This window comes from Puma concolor, chromosome C2, assembly GCF_028749965.1.
Source record: "Puma concolor isolate L17-30 chromosome C2, mPumCon1.1.hap2, whole genome shotgun sequence".
Lineage (NCBI taxonomy): Eukaryota > Metazoa > Chordata > Mammalia > Carnivora > Felidae > Puma > Puma concolor.
The window spans coordinates 76,061,321-76,083,683 of record NC_141675.1 but is presented as its reverse complement, the minus strand read 5'-3'; the positions used below and the strand labels follow the sequence as shown (position 1 = coordinate 76,083,683).

The 22,363-nt window shown below is 39.6% G+C and overlaps 1 protein-coding gene across 5 annotated transcripts in view; it reads right to left on the bottom strand.

Moving 5' to 3' along the window:
- YEATS2 (YEATS domain containing 2) overlaps positions 1 to 22,363 on the bottom strand; it is a 114,149-nt gene that overhangs the window by 11,269 nt on the left and 80,517 nt on the right. For 4 of the 5 annotated variants that reach the window (XM_086674847.1, XM_025913583.2, XM_086674846.1 and 1 more), the window contains 6 exons: positions 21,235 to 21,407; positions 20,297 to 20,455; positions 16,762 to 16,938; positions 13,162 to 13,345; positions 5,940 to 6,068; positions 5,351 to 5,449 (listed from right to left, as the gene is read on the bottom strand). In XM_086674847.1, coding sequence (XP_086530973.1) covers positions 5,351 to 5,449; positions 5,940 to 6,068; positions 13,162 to 13,345; positions 16,762 to 16,938; positions 20,297 to 20,455; positions 21,235 to 21,407 — 921 coding nt within the window. The remainder of the gene's footprint in view (positions 1 to 5,350; positions 5,450 to 5,939; positions 6,069 to 13,161; positions 13,346 to 16,761; positions 16,939 to 20,296; positions 20,456 to 21,234; positions 21,408 to 22,363) is intronic. The other variant, XM_086674849.1, reaches the window with a different exon arrangement.

Below are 22,363 nucleotides of genomic sequence, written 5' to 3'. Positions count from 1 at the left end.
GCCCGTGCGCACATGCGCGCGCGCACACACACACACACACACACACACACACACACACACACACACACACATTAAAATACAATGCTGGCATGTTCTAATATCCTATTGGATATCATCTCTCCAGCTAAGTTTATCAACTTTCAGCATTAGTGTTCTGAGACACAAGGCATAAGCAAAATTCAGATCTGCTGTGCTTGGAAATAACCAAGCCAATCACATTAGGCTTTAATCTTACTAAATCTACTGACAGAAGACAGCAAGGTCTCAGGTGCATGTGTCTCCCTGTATTTCTGCGTCTTTTTGGTCAAAAAACCATGACCACACAGTTTCTGCTTCTGCATCAGCTTCCTTGCCTTCAATCCTTCCCTTTCAACTCACCTTGCATATACGGACCAGAAAATTTTCCTAAGTGACCTTTTTAGTGTCATTTCCATACTTAACATCCTTCAGTACTTTCCTATGTAACAAGAGTCTACAAATGAGATCTACTAATACATCTCTATACATCTCTCTTCCTTTTTATTGATACATAGCTTGCAAAAGATGTACAAATATTAAGGGTATGGTTCAATTACCTATGTCTACACCCATGTACACCACTCCAATCAAGATATAGAGTTATTTCTAGTCCTCAACTAGGCTCCCTATGCTTTGGACAAAAGATAATCACCTTTTGTCCACTTTGAATTTCACATAACTGGAATCTTACTGCACATAACCCTTTGCATCAGCATCTTTTTAGCTATTAAAAACAACAATGCAATGGACGTTCCTGTATATGTCTTTTGCTGGATGGACATATGTGTGCACTTCCTAGAAGTGTATTTGCTGGAATGGAAGGCAGATGTAGGAGATTTATTAGTTAGAATCTAATAAAATTTATTAGAAATCTAATCTAATTAGAAATCTAACCTAATCTAATAAATGTAAGATTTATTAGAATCTAACCTGCAGTTTGGCAGATCAGAAAATGTCAAACTGCTTTCCAAAGTGATTATATCAATTTCTAGTCCCACCAGCAGGGCATGTGAGTTCCAGCTGCATCACATCTTTGCCAAAACTTGAATGGCCAGTGTTTTATTTGGTGATGTAACAGCATTTCACTATGGCTTTAATTTGTATTTCCTTGATGACTAATGACATTGAACAACTTTGCATATCTTTATGACCTATCTGGATATCCTCTTCAGTGCAGTGTCTGTTCACCGTTCTTTAAAGAAAAGTTAGTGTCCATATTTTTCATATTGATTTTTCGATGGTCTGCGTATGTATACTCTAGCTAGAACTCCTTTGTTAGATGTATCAATCACCACTATCTTGAGTATGTGGCTTGACTTTCACTCTTAATTTTGTACCTCTAATGAAGTGAGGTTCCCAGTGTTATGGACCTTTTCTTTTATGGCTAGTTTTCTTACCTGTTCTGTTTACAAAGCACCTTTGCCCAAGGTCATGAAGATATTCTCTTCTAGATGCTTTATTGTTTTACCTTTCACATTTAGCTCTATATCCAACTCAAATTAATTTTTGTTTATGGTGTAAGATTCAGTGTTTTCCCAAATGGATGTATCTAATTAACCCAGCATTACGTATGGTAATGAACATCCTTTCCCTACTGAATGTCATAATCAGGTGACCATATACGTGGAAGTCTATTTTTGGGTTCTCTTTTCCATTCCATTATTCTGTTTATTCTTGAACCAATTCAACACTATCTCTGCAGCTTTAAGTTTTTTTTTTTTAATGTTTTTATTTATTTTGAAGGAGAGAGACCGAGCATGAGCAGGGGAGGAGCAGAGAGAGGGAGACATAGAATTTGAAGCAGGCTCCAGCCTCTGAGCTGTCAGCACAGAGCCCGATGCGGGGCTCAAACTCACAAACTGTGAGATCATGACCTGAGCCGAAGTCGGACGCTTAGCCGACTGAGCCACCCAGGCGCCCCTATCTCTGTAGCTTTTTTTTTTTTAATTTTTTTTTAATGTTTATTTTTATTTTTGAGAGAGACAGAGACAGAATGCGAGTGGGTTAGGGGCAGAGAGAGAGGGAGACACAGAATCTGAAGCAGGCTCCAGGCTGTCAGCACAGGGCCCGACGCGGGGCTCGAACTCACGAGCTGTGAGATCATGACCTGAGCTGAAGTCGGACGCTCAACCGACTGAGCCACCCAGGCACCCCTCGCTGTAGCTTTAAAGTGTATATATATCTGACGGTCCAAGTTCCCTAGTTTTTTGTTCTTCAAAACTGCCTCAGCTACTCTAGGCCTTTGCATTCCCACGTATATTTTAGATTTAGCCTGTCCATTTTTGGGGGGGGGAGAAAGGATAACACATCATGTTTTTAGTAAGTTAACATAATTTATCATATTTGTAAGCAATTAGTTGAGGCCTGAACAACTTGCAGGACTGGAGAGTCAACCCCCCCCCCCAGTCAAAACTCCATGTGTTTAACTTTTGGCTCCCCAAAAACTTAACTATTAACAACGTACTACTGACTGGAAGCCTTACCAAAAACACAATTGATTAATACATATTTGCATGTTATATATATTATATACTGTGTTCCCATAATGAAGCTAGAGACAAAAAAAATTAAGAAAATCATAAGGAAGAGAAAATATTTACAGTACTGTATAGCAAAAAAAATCTGTGTATAAGGGGGCCTGCACTGTTCAAACCTGTGTTGTTCAAGGGTCAACTGTATTTATAACTCATTATGTTTATAATGGACTATCCTCCTTCCATTTATTTAGGTCTTGTTAATTTCTCTCAGAACTGTTTAGTAGGTTGCTAGCACTTAATTTCTACTTAAAATTAAATTTTTATGTATTGACTTGTATCAAATGACCTTGCTAATTTCATTGTTGGCAGTATATATTCCCCCATTCCCTAGTGATTTCAAGACTTCAAGAAACAGAAAGGGGGTGCCTGGGTGGCTCAGTTGGTTAAGCGTCTGACCTCCACTCAGGTCATGATCTCATGGTTCGTGAGTTCAAGCACTGCGTCAGGCTCTGTGCTCACAGCTCAGAGCCTGGAGCCTGCTTCAGATTCTGGTCTTCCTCTCTCTCTGCCCCTCCCCCATTCACACTCTGTCTCTCTCAAGAATAAAAACTAAAAAAAAAAAAAAGACAAAGAAGGAAGTCTTCAGAAAAAGTTCTAGTTCTACAGGTGCAAGTACACTTATATTAATCTGGCCCTCAAACAACTATAGAATTATACTGTTAGCATTTTTAGGTTGACACAACTATTCTACTAGAGAAATGAAAACATATGCTCTTAAAAACTTATACATAATAACTGTTAACAACCCTAATGTCCACCAATAGGAGAAAGAATAAACAAATTATGATGTATTCCTACAGTGTGGAATACTATTCAGGTACAATAAATATGAATCTGAAAAATATTATGGTGAGTAAATAAAACCAGACATGGAAGAATGCATGTGCTCCCATTCATATAAAGTTAAAAAAAAAAAAAAGCAGACACACTATTCTATTCTAGTCTATTCTAAGGGAAATCAGAACAGTGGCTGCCTATAGGGGTTGGAAACTGACTGGAAGGAGCACAGGTGATGAAAATTTCTGTATCTTGAACGGAAAATGGGTTACATGGGTTTATAATAAAACTCATCAAATGGTATGCTAATTATCTTTGCATTTCAATATACAAAACTTTATAATTAAAATAAAAACAGATGCCCTGACCCCAGTCCAAAATTAACTGAGTCAGGGGTGCCTGGGTGGCTCATTCGCTTGAGCATCTGACTCTTGGTTTCAGCTCAGGTCATGATCTCACAGTTTCCTGACTGTGAGCCCCATGTCGTGCTCTGGACAGACAGCATGGAGCCTGCTTGGGATTCTCTCTCTCCCTCTCTCTCTGCCCTTCCCCCACTTGCACTGTCTCTCTCTCAAAATAAATAAACCTAAAAAAAAATTTAACTGAATCAGAATCTGCATAAGGAAGGCCTATGAAATATAACTACTATTGAGGAGAACTACTGGTCCAGACTAATCCAATTCTTTTATTAGCAATCTTTTGATCAGAGGTTGGCAAACTTTTCCTATAAAGGACTAACCAGTAAATATTTTAGGCTCTGTGGGTCATATGACCCCGGGTGCAACTGATTAACTCTGAGGTGGCAGAGCATCCACCGATAATATGTAAATAAATGGGAATGGTTGGGTGCCAATTACTTTTATTTAAAAAACAGGCAGGGGAGGGGCGTCTGGGTGGCTCAGTCGGCTGAGCATCCGACATCGGCTCAGGTCATGATCTCACAGTTTGTGGGTTCGAGCCCCGCATCAGGCTCTGTGCTGACAGCTCAGAGCCTGGATCCTGCTTCGGATTCTGTGTTTCCTTCTCTCTGCCCCTCCCCCACTCATGCTCTGTCTCTCAAAAATAAATAATGTTAAAAAAAACCTTTTTTTAAAAACAGGCAGGGACTGTAATCGGCAAATCCATGTTTTAGTTGGTCATGCTGTAAGTAACAAATTCACCTTTCTTCAAGACTACTGTGAAAGATCCAGCATGCCTGAAAAGCAGACCTACTTCAAATTCTGACTACACTGCTTTTTAACTTTCAAGATTTGGGAAGTAGATACTTACTATCTCCAAACTTCACTTTCCTCATCTGTAATACGGGCATAATAGCTATCCTGAAGGACTGTGATAATTAGTGATATATATAAAGTAGCCAGCAAGGTTCCTGGTATCCTTCAGGCTCTTAACACATGGTAGCTATCATTATTACAGATGTTACAGATATCAAAATGTGTTGCTCTAACCCATTGCACTATCTCAATCTACTTAGTAGTCAGAAATGTCCCCCTTGCCAGCCTGCCAAAGTTTGGCCCCACCTAAAGCTCCTTTACAACGATACACCCTAGGTGAATCCCCTAATTGGTTTACTTCCCCCAAACAAACCCTACTGCTCCCTCAATCTGGCACGCCCCTTCCCCCTCCACAGCTTAACATGCTTCACCCTTCTTAAGTCTAGGTTATAATCCTTGCCCCGCACAAAGTCCTACACCTCCACACCCACTCCACACCCCACCAACCCTGACCAGACATCCTAGACCAAAACACTTCACATTCACATTTTCCAGCTCACTTATCCTGGAGTTATCGATCACTGCCTGCTGTTTACAACTCAGTTCAACCTGATTGTAAGTTCTTGGAGGACAGAAATGCTGCTTTAAACATCTCTGCATTTCCCTCAATGTCAGGTCTACTCTAAAAACACTCTAAGTATTTCTGAAGGGACTGACTCACAGATGCTGAAACTTGAAGGGACCCAGATTATAGTAACGCCTTGCACGAAACTTCTGGGCAAAAATACCGTGAGAAACACCTACCTTTTGTAACAGCTGCTGGAGCAGAGCTGGGGACAACTGGGTTTGGGGCAGCTACAGGCAGAATGGCAGGTGATTTGTTGGCAGAAAATGACTGAACCACTAACAGGGAAAAAAAGGGAGAGGATGTAAGAAATACAGAAATCATTCTAATGATGATCTAACTCCCAGGTGATGGCCCCATTTTAGACTAAAGGCACAAGAACAATTTCAGTACATTAAAAAGGTCCTTATTAATACAGTGATGTGACAAGGTAGGGTAGGCTGTTTACTATTAGCACCAGGGTAACTGAGCTTTTATTATCTTCCACTGTGGAAATGGGGGCTTGTCACTAAGAAAATAAAAATCCAATTAGCTTGGAACTCTCCTGAACACTTAAAATGTTCCCCTGCTACTCAACTTTAGAAATGGGGAGTTACTTAGAAGCCAATGGGTCATCTGGGGTTTACGGTGTCCCAGAGTTCAAAATGCCAAGGACAACTCTGATGGCTAAAGGGAAGACCATATGGGGAGGGGAGCCTGGGAGCCACCCCCCAGACGCCCCTGCCAACAGTCCTGGTGGCAGCCGCAACCCGTGGGTGAAGGACTCACCTTTATTCACAGGCATCAGTATAGTCTGTACACCTCCAGACGTATTTACACTGAGTGGCTTGAGCTGGCTGGGGATCGTCAGGACAGCCTGCTGGGGATTGGATTGGCTGGAGTGAATCTTTAGCAATCCTAAAATAATTTGGAAGATAAGGCCAAGCTGAAGATCAGATGCTTTCTGAAAGTCCTGCCTTCTTCAGCATTCACCTTTCCTCACAGGAGGAAGTTCTTAGGACATCTACCCCTTCAGTAAACGGAGAGCTGGAAGCAATGGATGTGACAGATTTCACAATGAAAACAATGCCGTGACAGTGATGATTTATTTTTGCTCCGCAATCATGAAGTAACAGAAATTTTTGGAAAAGCAACACTAATCAACAAGAGAAAACGTGAAAAAGTATTTAAAAAATTAAAATTAAAAAAAGAGAAAAAGTAGGGGCGCCTGCATGGCTCAGTTGGTTGGCCATCCAACTCTTGATTTCGGCTCACGTCATGATCTCACAGTTTGCGAGTTCAAGCCCCGCACTGGGCTCTGGCAGTATATAGCCTGCTGGGGATTCTCTCTCTCTCTCAAAATAAATAAAACAATAAAAAAAGAGAAAAAAATCCCCCAAAGCCCAACCACAGAGAGAACAGTATTAACATTTTAAGACAGTTCTTTCCATGTTTGTTTTCTGTGACAATTTCTGTGTTTTGTATATAGCTGTGACAGGTACAAACGGAATATAAAATTCTGTATTCTGATTTGGATAACTGTCATTTTCTTACTTTAAAACCTTCTCTGGCTCCTGGCTGCCCAGAGAATGTTTCCAAAATTAGTTTCAAAGTATTCAGAGTCCATTTTAAGCTCATCCCAGTTTATCTGCATCCCCTTCACACCATCCTTATAGATCAAATACTCCTATCTGTGTACTCACCATACCTTCTAATTTCCTACTTGTGTGCAGCTCTCATCTTTCAAACATCAAACATTCTCCACCTATTATTATTTTTAAGTAAACTCTACCCCCAATGTGGGGCTCAAACTCACAACTCCAAGATCAAGAGTCGCATAATCTACCAACTGAGCCAGCCAGGTGCCCCTCCACCTGTCATTTTAGAAAGGGTCACCCTCTTCCACTTTCCTTTTAGGCTAAACTTCCATATTCCCATTTCCACTATTCAACTACTGGAGGCATTCAGAGGCTGGTAAAAACAATAGGCAGTTACTGTGAGATAGCACAAAAGACACAACACAAACATGCTGTCACACACTTAAAAACAGCAATAGGAAAAAAAACAGCTTAGAGGCTAAAGATACTTTAAGACATTGGAAAGCAGAGGGTATGTATGTGTAAAAGGAAAATAATAGTCTTAAAACCTTTCTGAAACAAAGCCTTATAAAAATCTTTCTTTGGAACAGATGAATGTCAAACCAGATAGTAAGTTGTTTTTGTTTTTTTTAATGTTTATTTATTTTTAAGAGAGAGAGGGAGGGAGAGCACACACACAAGGAGGGGAGGAACAGAGAGAGAGGGAGACAGGGAATCTCAAGCAGACTCCATGCTGTCAGCATAAAGCCTGACTCAGGGCTCGATCCCACCAACTGTGAGATCATGCCCTGGGCCCAAACTGGACATTTAACTGACTGAGCCACCCAGGTGCCCCTAGGTAGTAAGTTCATACCGAGATGTACCCTCAAAAGGAACAACAATGATGTACAAAAACAGACACTTAGATCAGTGGAACAGAACAGACAACCCAGAAATGGACCCACAAACGTATGGCCAACTAATCTTTGACAAAGCAGGAAAAGACTATCCAATGGAATAAAGACAGTCTCTTCAGCAAGTGGTGCTGGGAAAACTGGACAGTGACATGCAGAAGAACGAACCTGGACCACTTTCTTACACTGTACACAAAAATAAACTAAAAATGGATGAAAGACTAAATGTAAGACAGGAAGCCATCAAAATCCTCGAGGAGAAAGCAGGCAAAAACCTCTTTGACCTCGGCTGCAACAACTTCGTACTCAACACGTCTCTGGAAGCAAGGGAAACAACAAAAATGAACTACTGGGACCTCATCAAAATAAAAAGTTTCTTCTGCACAGTGAAGGAAACAATCAGCAAAACTAAAAGGCAACTGACGGAATAGGAGAAATTATTTGCAAACGACATATCAGATAAAGGATTAGTATCAAAATCTATAAAGAACTTATCAAACTCAACACCCAAAAACCAAATAATCCAGTGAAGAAATGGGCTAAAGACATGAATAGACACTTCTCCAAGAAGACATCCAGATGGCCAACCAACATATGAAAAAATGTTCAACATCACTCATCATCAGGGAAATACAAATCAAAACCACAATGAGATACCACCTCACACCTGTCAGAATGGATAATATTAACAACTCAGGCAACAACAGATGTTGGCGAGGATGTGGAGAAAAAGGATCTCTTTTGCCCTGCTGGTGGGAATGCAAACTGGTACGGACACTCTGGAAAACAGTATGGAGGTTCCTCAAAAAAATCAGAAATAGAACTACCTTAGGACCGAGCAATTACACTACTAGGTATTTACCAAAGGGATATAGGTATGCTGTTTCAAAGGGGCACATGCACCCCAATGTTTACAGCAGCACTATCAACAATACCCAAAGTATGGAAAGAGCCCCCAAAACCATCAATGGATGAATGGATAAAGATGTGGTATATGGAGTATTACTCAGCAGTCAAAAATGAAATCTTACTATTTGCAACTATATGGATGGAACTGGAGGATATTATGCTAAGCAAAATTAGTCAGAGAAAGGCAAATATCATATGACTTGATTCATATGAGGACTTTAAGATACAGAACAGATGAACATAAGGGAAGGAAAGCAAAAATAATATAAAAACAAGGAGGGGGAAAAAACATAAGAGACTTAAATATAGAGAACACAGGGTTGCTGGAGGGGTTGAGGAAGGGGGGATGGGCTAAATGGGTAAAGGCATTAAGGAATCTACTCCTGAAATCATTGTTGCACTATATGCTAACTTGGATATAAATTAAAAAATAAACTAAAAAAAATAAACTATTTAAAAAAAGGACAATGACTTTTCATATTTTTCAAATTCTTATTTTTATCAAAATATTACATGCTTATCAGTTGAAAAGTAAAAAAATGCTGAAAAGGCTTTTAATTAAATATAGTCATCCTTTCCTCCACCTTCCTATCCTCATGTAATTCCCCAGCAGTATCCACTTTCAACCATTTTGGCCCTGTTTTTTAATATATATGTCAGCATTTTATTTATTTATTTATCTATCTATTTATTTATTCATTCATTCATTCATTCATTTATTTATTTTTAATGTTTTTTATTTTTGAGAGAGACAGAATGTGAGTGGGTTGGGGCAGAGAGAGAGGGAGGCACAGAATCTGAAGCAGGCTCCAGGCTCCGAGCTGCCAGCACAGAGCCTGACACGGGACTCGAACTCACAAGCTGTGAGATCATGACCTGAGCCAAAGTCGGACGCTCAACCAACTGAGCCACCCAGGTGCCCCTATATCTCAGTATTTTTAAAAGAAAATGTATACTATAGGCCTTGACTAATTTTGATGTAACATTTTGATGTTACACATTGACTTATTATTAGTGTAGATCTGGGCATTTTAAGACACTTATAACCTTCTCTTTCCCTGTCCACCAAGAACGGTTCTCTACTGATTCAAAGAATACCATACAACGATTCCATTTTGTTCTCTGGTGTTATTTCCTCCTTTTTCAGTTGCTTAGCTCTCCTTCAAAATCTTACTAAGTCTTCCCACTTCCCTCAAAAATGCCATAAGCTGCTCCTTTACATAATTCTCCCTGCAGTCAAATCTCTCTTATGGTTCCATTTTTATAAGAGGTATCTTTTCTGAAGAGCTCTGATCTGCTCCACTCTGTTTCCTAGGCCTGCTGCACAGCTGTCATACTGCAAACATTCTTCACCATTACCCTGGGACTTCCCTTTACCTTCCTTCTATATCGGACCCTGTTTCTTCTTCTAAGTCTACACCTCTTCGCTCTGATAAAAAACATGTATTTTAGTAATGTCTTGAGACAGGGCACATAGGGAATACATTTAGAACTGTGCCTGTCAGAAAATATTTCTGCCCTCACTCTCCATAACAATCTGCCTGACTACAGAATTCTGAACTGAAAATAATTTTCTCCTAGAATTCTGAAAAGCAGTATCACAACTTCCAGTACTGCTGAGAAGCCCAATGATAATGTAATTTCTGAGTTTTTCTACTTCTTCTGACAACTTGTAAGATTTTCACCTTGTCCCTGGTGTTCTGATTTTGTGAACAAACTGTGCCTCTGTGTGAAGCACCTTTCATTCATTGTGTTGGGCACTGTCTTTTGAACTTGGGAGCTTGTTCTTTTCAATTCTGAGATAAACTGTTTCATTTCTTGGATCATTTTCTTCCCACTATTTCCTGTTTTCTTTCTGGAACTCCTTTTAGTCTGATGTTGCCAGGACTCCCTGACACATCACCGAATTTTCTTTCTTAGTGTCTACTTTTTGGTCTGTTCTCTGCTTCTATCTTGTGTCCCACAGTTTAGTCTAAATGCTACAGCCAGTGATTCTATTGAAAGGTAAGGCAGATAATGTTACTCCTTAGTTTAAAACCCTCCGATGGCTTCCCTTGGTGTAAAAGTCAAAGTTCTTAAGATCTTTTTATTTAAAAAAAAATTTTTTTAATGTTTAATTTTAGAGAGAGAGAGAGAGCGCACTAGTAAGGGAGAGGGGCAGAGGGATGGAGAGACAGAGAGATTGAGAACCTTAAACAGGCTCCAATGCTTAGCCCGGAGCCCGACACAGGGCTTGATCCCATGACCCTGGGATCATGACCTGAGCTGAAATCAAGTGCAGACACTCAACTGACTGAGCCACCCAGACTCCCCTGAAAGTCAAAGTTCTTAAAATGACCTACACAGACCCTATGTGACTTGGCCCCCATCACTCTGACTCCCTTGCTCACTCTGCTCCACTCATAATAATGACCTTGTTCAGAACAGTCCATAATGTACAGAAAAAATTGAATTAAAAAATTAATAATTATACCTCAGTTACATAAAGAGAGTCAACACCCACACAAAAAATTAATGAGCAGCAGAAAATAGTTTGATTACTTTATGAAAACATAATATACAGCAAATTTCAGCAGCAGCATCCCAGGATATAAGAACTTAAAGCAGGAAGATTTCATTTATTTCATGTAAAATACTAAATTAGAAAATGGGAGGGCATTTATTTCTCATAATAGCAACCCTCTATTTCTGTAATTTCTACTCCGGGCTTAACATGGTGCCCGCGAACATTCTATGAGCAAAGAACAGCACTCCCTGTACTAGAACTTCGTCAATGGTAACTGGCAGGTAGGTGGAAGTCATGGGAAACTCTACCAGCTTTAATCTTTTGGTCTTGAACTATCCAAAAAAAAAAGGACACAGGGGCTTGGTTTGGAGTTGTGTGTGGAATGTAGTAATAACAGCTATAAGAACAACAACATCCACAATCTTTTATCCAAGGGTACTAAGGTTATGTGTGTGCATGCATGTATTAATATGTGTGTGTGTGTGTGTGTGTGTGTGTGTGTGTGTGTGTGTGTGTGTAACATATATCTCAGCAACAGTTTTTTCTGTCAGTGCAACCCAATAAGCTTTTATCAATCTACAACAAGGCAATACAAAAACTAAGAGTTTTTGGAAACTTTTGTAACATTGTGACATTGCTGTTGACATTTTTAAAAATAATTTTTTCAAAAAGTTTATTTGAGAGAGAGAGAGAGAGAGAGAGAGAGAGAGAGAGAGACAGCGCAAGTGGAGGGAGGGGCAGACAGAGAAGGAAAGAGAGAGAATCCCAAGCAAACTCTGTTCTGCCAGCTCAGAGCCCAATGTGGGTCTCAAACCCACGAAACTGCAAGATCATGACCTGAGCTGAAACCAAGAGTTGGACGCTTAACTAACGTCACCCCTGCTGACGTTCTTACAGTATTTTACAGAAGTATCTGTATTAGATTGTAGAAAAACAAGCAGAAAAACTGATCTTTCAAGTTTGAGAAGCAATGCTGTATATTATATCAGTCGCCTGGCATGTGGGGCCACACAGTGTCATCCAAGCACCTTAGTATTTTTGTGGCAAAACACAAATTTTCATTTTAAGTTGTACAAATAGCCTGTCAATGAAGGTCAGATTTCACACTAAAATTAGTTATGCAAACAAAGAAACAAAAAAACACCTTTGGTTTTCACAGCTTTTCAGATCTTAAAATTAAAAGGAATGTGGACTACACAACATTAAACACGCTAATAGCAGCCATTATTTATATAACAGCTACTACATGTCAGACAGCATTCTAACCATTTACATATTAAGTCATTTCATTCTCTCAACTGTATGAGGTAGGTATTATTATCAACCTGATTTTCAGCCAAGGAAAATGAAGCAAGTTATTTTAACTAAGGCAACCTGGCTCCAGGATTTATGCTGCAAGTTAACCAAAGAAGTAAAAGACACACTCTTCTGGGACCATTTAGTGCTGGCACAAAAAATATACACCTTACCAGGCCTCATACACATCACTCTAACACTACCCAGTATAATAACTAATGTTAAAAATCATGACTTGGAGTCATCAAGGGTAATTTATATACTTTGTTTATGAAAGCAAAGAGTATGGATAATGTTTTGTAACATGTTCCATTCAAACCTGATGATGAAACAAAAAAAAGATAATGTTACTTTAAGAAGAGTAAACTCTCAGTTCTCCACAAAATTACATTATGAAAGCAGCTAAAATACTCCAGAGTTCCAGATGGCTAAAGTTTTATTATGTCACTTAAAAATTATTATTCAATCCATGAAACCAGCTCAGACTTAAAAATTCACATGTAGATTTTATTTTATTATTATTATTTTTTTTAAGTAGGCTTCATGCCCAGTGTGGAGCCCAATGTGGGGTTGAACTCACGACCCTAAGATCAAGACCTGAGCTGAGATCAAGAGTCCAATGCTTAACCGAATGAGCCACTCAGGCGCCCCATTTGTGTAGATTTTAAAGAAAAATAAATTATCTGAAAAGCAGCTATGTGGAAAATGTTGCTGGGTTAATTTTTTTTAACTTATACAAAATACTGCTTAAGACCAAAATATTCTAGTGCAAAGAAGGGAGAGAGGAAAAATATTATGATACAACTGACCTGATACGGTGGCTTTTCCAGAGATTGTGTTTGGTGTGGGCACCAGGGACGTGGCACTGATAACAGAGGGAGCAGCAGGCTTGCAGGTTCCCACGGGGGCCTGGCTCACACACACTGGCTGCTGCCCAGAAGTTTTTATTACAGGGCCTACAGCAGATGATGAACTGGGAGCTGCTCCTTCTGACTGCTCACAAACAGGGCGGAAAATAATAGAAATTAAGAAGAAAGCAATGTAACTTACTCAGAACAGTAACTGGCAGATAGCATACTCAATACATGTTATCTATTAGCTATTGTATTACCTACCTATTAAATACCATGCATTTAAAAAGAGCGCCTCTCTAGTTTAGTGTTTCCTAAACTTTTAAAGATTTCACAGACCAGGAAAAGTTAAAAAATTATAAAACAAGGAGGCATCATTGTGTTATCACAGTAAAAAACAAAAAACAAAACAAAAAAAACCTCACCACCTACTACGTCACTTTATAAAAGGATATTTCAATACCAAATAAAGGAGGACATAATCTCAGAATATAAAAGTGGAATAAAATGAGCTTTATTAAAAACTCACTATAATGTTTGTCACATTCATTCAACCAACATCTACTTCATGGCAGGCACAGTGTTAAATCCTAAAGCCCAGAGAGAAAAACCCTCAAGGAAAACAGGTTGACTGACGAATGGTATAGTAGGCATAGGTACAAGGCACCATTAAAACTGAGAGGAAAAGAGATGCTGGGTGGCTCAGTTGGTTAAGAGTCCAACTCCTGATTTCGGCTCAAGTCATGCATGATCTCATGGTTCGTGAGAGCGAGTCCTGCATTGGGCTCTGCGCTGATAGTATGGAACCTGCTTGGGATTCTCTCTCCCTCTCTCTCTGCTCCTCCCTTGCCCATGCTCTCTCTCTCTCAGAATAAATAAGTATGCTTTAAAATAAAACAGAGAGGAAAATTACTATTTCTGCCTAGGGATCCCCGGGGAGAGGAGAGTATTGGGAAAAGCTTCATGTACAAAAATGGCACTTTAGGGGGATCTTCAAGATTCAAGACAGGAAAAGGGGGAAACGAATGTTTCTTAGCAGAAGATAGTAGGTAGAAAGAGAGGCATGAAAGAACATGGTTATGTTCATGGGACTATCAAAGTAGAGTGATAACAGGCATGAGAGGTAGTAGTTGTAGGAGATGAAGCCTAAAAAGCAAGCAAAATCAGCTTCAAAAAAAGTCCCTGGGGTGCCAAGACAATTCAAAAGGGAAACAGACTTTAAATGTTGGTAGGCCAATTGACTGTCTACATCCAAAAGAATGAAGTTTGCCCCTTACCTCACACCATATAAAGATTAACTCAAAATGGATCAAAGACCTATATATAAGCTAAAATTATAAAACTCTTAGATGAAAATGTTGGCTTAAATTTTATGATTTTGAATTTGGCAATAGTTTCTTAGCTATGATACCAAAAGCATAAGCAATAAAAAGAAATACACTGGACTTTATCAAAATTAAAAAGTTTTGTGGTTCACAGAGTATCATCAAAGTGGTAAGATGGACCAGAGAGTGGTAGAAAATTTTTGTAAATCTGGTAAAAGACTTGTATCTAGAATAATAATGGCAAAGAATCTGAATAGACATTTCTCCAAAGAAGATACACAAATGGACAATAAGTACATTAAAACATGCTCACTATCATTAGCTATCAGAGAAATGCAACTCAAAGCCACAATGATTACCATTTCACACCCACTAGAATGGATATAACAACAAAAAAAGGAAAAGAACAAGTGTCAACAAGGATGTAGAAAAACGGGAGCCCTCATACATTGCTGGTAGGAGTCTAAAATGGTGTAGCTGCCTGAGAAAACTGGCAGCTTCTCATAGTGTTAAACACAGTTTATGATAGGATCCAGCAATTCCTTCCTACAATCAGCCAGAAAAACCAAAAACCTATCATTACACAAAAACTTGAACATGGGGCGCCTGGGTGGCGCAGTCGGTTAAGCGTCCGACTTCAGCCAGGTCACGATCTCGCGGTCCGCGAGTTCGAGCCCCGCGTCGGGCTCTGGGCTGATGGCTCAGAGCCTGGAGCCTGTTTCCGATTCTGTGTCTCCCTCTCTCTCTGCCCCTCCCCTGTTCATGCTCTGTCTCTCTCTGTCCCAAAAATAAATAAACGTTGGAAAAAAAAAAAATTAAAAAAAAAAAAAAAAAAAACTTGAACATAAATGTTCATAGTAGCATTACTGATTATAAGCAAAAGGTAGAAACCACCCAAATGTCCTTCAACTAATAAATACGTAAACAAGGGGCGCCTGGGTGGCTCAGTCAGTTAAGCATCCGACTTTAGTTCAGGTCATGATCTCACAGTTCGCGAGTTCGAGCCCCACATCAGGCTCTGTGCTGACAGCTCGGAGCCTGGAGCCTGCTTCAGATTCTGTGTTTCCCTCTCTCACGGCCCCTCCCCTGCTCACACTCTCTTTCTGTCTCTCAAAAATAAATAAACAATTAAAAAATAAATAAATGCATAAACAAAATGTGGTATGGCCATAAAACTGGATATCGTGGGGCGCCTGGGTGGCGCAGTCGGTTAAGCGTCCGACTTCAGCCAGGTCACGATCTCACGGTCCGTGAGTTCGAGCCCCGCGTCAGGCTCTGGGCTGATGGCTCAGAGCCTGGAGCCTGTTTCCGATTCTGTGTCTCCCTCTCTCTCTGCCCCTCCCCCGTTCATGCTCTGTCTCTCTCTGTCCCCAATAAAATAAATAAACGTTGAAAAAAAAAATTAAAAAAAAAAAACTGGATATCGACTATTCAGGTATAAAAAAATACTGATACATGCTACAACCTGGATGAACCTTGAAAATACTGTTAAGAGAAAGAAGCCAGACACAAAGAGTAGTTGCCTAGTACTGGGGGTAGGAGGGACTGCTACTGGGTATGGAGTTGCTTTTAGGAATGTTAAAAAAATGTTCTAAAATAGAAAGTGGTGATGGTTGCAAAACCTTGAGAATATAATAAAAACCACAGAACTGTATGCTTTAAAATGGTAAATTTTATAGCATATGAATATTTCAATTTTTTTATTGATTTTTAATTTTTTTAATTTTTAATTTTTTTTAAAGTTTGAGAGAGAGATGAGGGCAGGAGGAGAGAGAGAGGGAGAGAGAATCCCAAGCAGGCACTGTCAGCACAGAGCCCAACATGGGGCTTGATCTCATGAACCCCGAGATCATGCCCTGAGCTACAATCAAGAGTTGGACACTTAATCGACTGAGCTACCCAGGTGCCCCTCCAATTAAAAAAAAATTTTTTTTTAACATTTATTTATTATTGAGAGACAGAGGAGGAGCAGAGAGAGGAGGAGACACAGAATCTGAAGCAGGCTGCAGGCTCTGAGCTGTCAGCACAGAGCCCGACATGGGGCTGGAACCCGCAAACCATGAGATCCGTACCTGAGCCGAAGTCAGATGCTTAACTGAGCCACCCAGGCGCACCCCACTCCAATTTTTTTTTTTTTTTTTTTTAAATAGAATATGGCCCACTGGCATACCTGCTAAATATCTTAATACTTTTATGTTTCATTATGGTTTTCTACTGTTGTGCTAATTCTCACCGGCTGTGCAGGACCGTTTGCTGAGAGGGTCACAGCTGGGGAAGTGGCAGTTGTGATAACCCCTCCTGCCACTCTCAGCATTGTGGTTCCAGGCTTTGAGAGTTGTGAAGTGGCTGGTACAGACTTCAGTGTGCTATCAGATATTTTCATTAGTGATGCCTGTCCCCCAGGGGCTGCCTGCAGAAACAAAATCGGTTGAAGTAATAATGCTGCCTTGGTTTATAGGCACAATTTATTCCTTACATACACAGGCCCCAAGAATTAAAGCACATCCAAGAAAGTCTTGCTAATCAAAAACATAGGAGGTGTCTGTGCACCTTTCCAATAAACACTCAAGTTTATGACATTTTACATACAAATGTTCCTTTACCTCTAATGTAGAACAAGTGAATGAATGCACTTACAAGTCACTATTTGGCAATAGTGACTTCAAAGAAATTAGGTCATTTGTTATCAAAATAATGGAGTCTAAAATGCTCTTAAATATATGTGTAATCTTTAAACATGAAAATCTAAACAATATGGGCCAAATTTAAATGGGTAAGTTAAGTGCTCTAGGCTAGTACCTTAGCATTTTATTATTGCTCAACAAATGTAGTACCATTAACAAATTATAGTTTTAGTGGGTTAAATTAAGGCTCAGCAAACGTTTCCTGTAAATGGCATTAAGCATTTACAGCACTGAAGGCCATATGGTCCTTGTTTCAACTCCTCAACTCTACTGTTACACGGGTGTGGCTGTGTTCCAGTAAAATATTATTCATAAAAATAGGAAGCCTTGGGCACAGTTCACTGACCCGTGGCCTAAATGACTGCTTACTGCCCAAAATTAATACACCCCACAAACAGATACCATTTATCAGTCCCTAGAACTGTGTGTCAGTAATGGCAAAAACACTTTCATGTATCTTATGTCAATGAATCTTTTCATAAACTTTATAGGGTAGATTTTAGTTCCATTTTACAGATGAAGAAGTTAAGCTCAGTAATTTTACCAGGGTCATACACTTAGTAACTGGAAGCGCCATGATTAGAATGCAGAAGTAGTAGCCATTGGAGCCTGATACATACAAAAATTTTAGTCATACAAAAATGGCTAAAATTAAAAAGGATGACAGTCTCCCATATTGGTGAGAATGAACAGCAACTGTAACTCACATTACTTATGGGAGAGTCAAATGGTACAACCACTCTGCAAACCATTTGTCAGTTTCTTATAAACTTTCTTATTTTTTAAAAAAATTTAATGTTTTATTTATTTTTGAGAGAGTCAGAGTGTGAGTAGGGGAGGGGCAGAGAGAGACGGAGACACAGAATCCGAAGCAGGCTCCAGGTTCCGAGCTGCCAGCACAGAGCCTGACTCAGGGCTCGAACTCACAGACTGCGAGATCATGACCTGAGCTGAAGTCGGACAATTAACCGACTGAGCCACCCAGGCGCCACCTTATAACTTTCTTATTAACATATACTTACCCTAGGACCTAGCTATTTTACAGTACAAAACATCTATACAAGAATGTTCATAATAGTATAGTTCATTAAAAAAAAACAAACACAAAAACAAGAGAGTATGTTTTAGAGTGACAAATGTTTTGTAACTTGACTGGGACAGTGCTTGCATGAGTTTGTACACTGGTCAACACTCATTGAGCAGTACACATACGGTCTATGCATTATTTTATGTAAATAATACCTTATTAAAAAGCAACAGGTGCGCTTGGGTGGCTCAGTCAGTTAAGCTCAACTCTTGACTTTGGCTCAGGTCATCAATTCACGGTTTGTGAGATTGAGCCCCACGTCAGGCTCTGTACTGATAGCATGGAATCTGCTTGGGATTCTCTTTCTGCCCCTCCCCCACTCATTCTCACCACCCCCCCAAATAAATATACTTAAAAAAAGAAAAAAAGCAACAGTAATTGTTCTGCAGTGGTAGAACAGGAAGAAAGTCACTCCACTAGCTGCAACATAAGCAGGTAGGAAGAAATAAGCTAAGATTTTAAAGAACTGCCTGAAGAATTTTAGGGCCTCATATCTGTTTAAAATACTAAGTGCATCTGACTCAAAGAAATGACACAGTACTAATATGAAAAATATATGATGGAGAAAAAATTCCTTTTTTACAGATATAACCTACCAAACCTTCCTCAAGGTAAAACAAATAACCTGAATAGTATCTACAAATAAACTAAAATTGTAGTTAAAAACCTTCCCAATTAGGAAAACTTCAGGTTATTATGGCTTCACTGGTGTATTCTAGTTAAAGAAAAAATAATACCAATTCTACATAAAATTTTTTACACAAAAAGTGAACGAGAGAAAAGTTTTTGTTTTCTGTTTTTAAGAGGGAAAAGTTTCTAACTCATTCACTTATGTGATATCACAACCAGACAGGAATTACAAAGAAAACCACTGACCAATAACCCTTACAAAAACTCTAAACAAAATTTTATCAAATGAAACCCAGCAATACATTAAAAGAGGATAACATGTCACAAACAAGTGGGGCTTATTCCAGGAATGCAGGGCTGGCTTAACACTTAAAAAAAAAAAAAATTTTTTTTAATGTTTTTTAAGTAATCTCTACCCCTCAACATGGGGCTTGAATGCATGACCACAAGATCAAGAACACACGCTCCACCAACAGAGCCACCAGGTGCCCTCTTATGATCTTCTTAGTAACATTTTTTCTCTAGCTTATTGTAAGAATACAATATATAATACATATGACACACAAAATGTGTGCTAGTCAACTATGTTATTGGTAAGGCTCTTGGTCAACTGTAGGCTATTAATAGTTAAGTTTGGGGGGAGTCAAAAGTCATATGAGGATTCTCCACTGTGAGAGAGGTTGGCACCCCTGACCCACCCCCTGTTGTGCAAGGATCAACTGTACATGGATACTGTGGATGGCATCACCTACTACACTATTCAGAATCTCCCGTACGAAGTTCCTCCAGAGACATTTTAGAATGAAGTATCAAGAAAACCTCTGTTTCTTCTAAGGAAATGTGTAGGTATTGTTTTGCCTCTCACAAACTGAATTTTATAACTGATCATGCTTCTGATTTGCTTTGGCAAATTTTATTAATTATATAGGACATAGCTGTTTGCATATCTAATAACTCTGGCCTTATCTTCTCATTCTACTTGTATTTTCCCAAATTTCAAGATTTTATTCTTATTTTTCTATACTGTTTTATTATCATTTTTTTTTTCTTAATTTTTATTTTTTGAGAGAGACAGAGCGAGAGGCAGAGTGCGAGCAAGGGAGGGGCAGAGAGAGAAAGAGAGACACAGAATCCAAAGCAGGCTCTAGGCTCTGAGCTGTCAGCACAGAGCCCGACGTGGGGCTCAAACCCACAAGCTGGGGATCATGACCTGAGCCAAAGTCAGATGCCTAACTGATTGAGCCACTCAGGCGCCCCTTACTATTCATTTTCTTGGGCAACCTTAATTTCTTTGTGGAAAAGGATAAGCTGTAAAAGTTTTAATAAATGCCATAACCACCTTGTATTTGGGGTATGTGTTTATTTACCTGGGTAAACAAAGTGGTTTTTTGTCCAGAGATGACTTTTAATGTTTGTTGCCCTTGTGCAGAAGATGTGCTGACTCCCAGCGTTCCTTGGACCACTGACCCAGTAGTCAGCTGTTTTCCAGATGTCTGGGGTGATGGCTGACCAACTAAAAATGTGCCCTAGAAACAAATAAAGACCTACTCAGTAATTATTAAGTTCAAATGACTTGTCCTGACCCTTTAAATCAGAAGGTCCCATGTTACAAGCTACAATGCCCCCCTTGAATTCTCCAACTCAGCCAAAATAATTTTAAGGAACGGCTCTGCTCTCAGGGTCCCTCCCAAAAGCTCTCCCCACTTTTAGAACTCTGCACAGTAGCTGTGGAGCAGGCTGCTTAAAAACTCAAGTTTTACATGAGTCTTTAAATCTGGATTTAATTTTCAAGATTCATAACTATCCATCCTTAGTAAGAACACTGAGAACAAAAATTCTTAAAGAGGAGTCAAGACTTTAGCAATGAAGGGAAAGAAAGTAGAAACTTGTTCCTAATCATGAATCCAACCTAACTCCAAATACCTTAACTTGATAGTACCTCTTTGGTTACTCCCTTCTAAGAGAAAATTTTCAACTGCACATGAACACTACTCACTAACTCATGGATTTGGAAGGCAAAAGCATAGGAAAAAATCTTTCTTTAAGTCAGAAAGATCTGGGTTTAAATCCAAATTCTATCATTGGCTTAGCAGAGACATCTTGGGAAAGTTACTTAAGTCTTTCTGAATGTCTAGGACCTCTTGTCTCAACATAAAACAAGCCCAAAATAATATACATTCATAACATAGCTAAAATGTTAGTATTGACTCCTGATCCCAGAGATGTAAAGATAAATCCACTATAATTAAAGGCAGTTATTAAGGAACCAAAGGATTTAAAAGACACCAGTCACAAACGATCAGACCTGAGGCGTTTGCTTTAGGATGTAAGATGTGTAAGTCAGGTGCTGGGATATCCCTCCAGGGCCTGCAGGGCTCTGAGTTCCTCCTGTTCCTCCTCCTCCACCTCCGCTGCCACCGCCGCTGCCACCGCTGCCTCCGCCACTACCACTGCCCGCAGCTGAGCCAGACTGGAGGTCTGAAAATACAATGAAATGACAGCAACATCAGAAAAGGTATTAAGAGGCTTAACAGAAAGATAGATGAGCCCAGAGGGATGTTTCCCTTACAGCGACATTCTTTCCCTTTTCTATTTTCTCCTTTCTTTTCTGTAATGTATCTATTCTGTGACAAGAGTGAGAAGAACATCCTAGAACTGAAGACTGATCTACTTCCAACTGAAGGACAGTTGACTAGTTCAGCTGTCGGTACAATGAAGAACTTAACTTTAACAAGAGTTTTGACTTAGTGTGGGACATCAAGAAAGTGTGATAGTGACATTTCTAACCAAGTGCTGACTGGAATGTGCTCAGAGAAGTGCTCATAAACATTCTGGCATCTCATTTGATTTCAGTGAAACTGCTGGAATTTAGTGTAATTTTACAGTACCTTTTCTGTTGCCCTCTGCCCCAGAAAAAACTGATTTTCTTCACATTTATAATGACTCCAGGGCCCCATTTTTTTTTTCCTTTTAAAATTCTACTTTAAAGCCTTTGAATTTTTTTTTTTAAATTTTTTTTTTCAACGTTTTTATTTATTTTTGGGACAGAGAGAGACAGAGCATGAACAGGGGAGGGGCAGAGAGAGAGGGAGACACAGAATCGGAAACAGGCTCCAGGCTCCGAGCCATCAGCCCAGAGCCTGACGCGGGGCTCGAACTCACGGACCGCGAGATCGTGACCTGGCTGAAGTCAGACGCTTAACCGACTGCGCCACCCAGGCGCCCCTAAAGCCTTTGAATTTTTTTTTACTTCCCACTTGGTGACATAATATACACAAACTAAAACCTAAATAGCTCTCTGGGTGAATTGTGGAATACTCACATTGTCCTTTTCTTACATATCTTTTATATACTACAGCTTAAGTAGGAGGAAAAAATGCCAGGGTGAGAGAGCAGAAATCACCCATTATAGTTAGTGAACAAAATGGTGACTA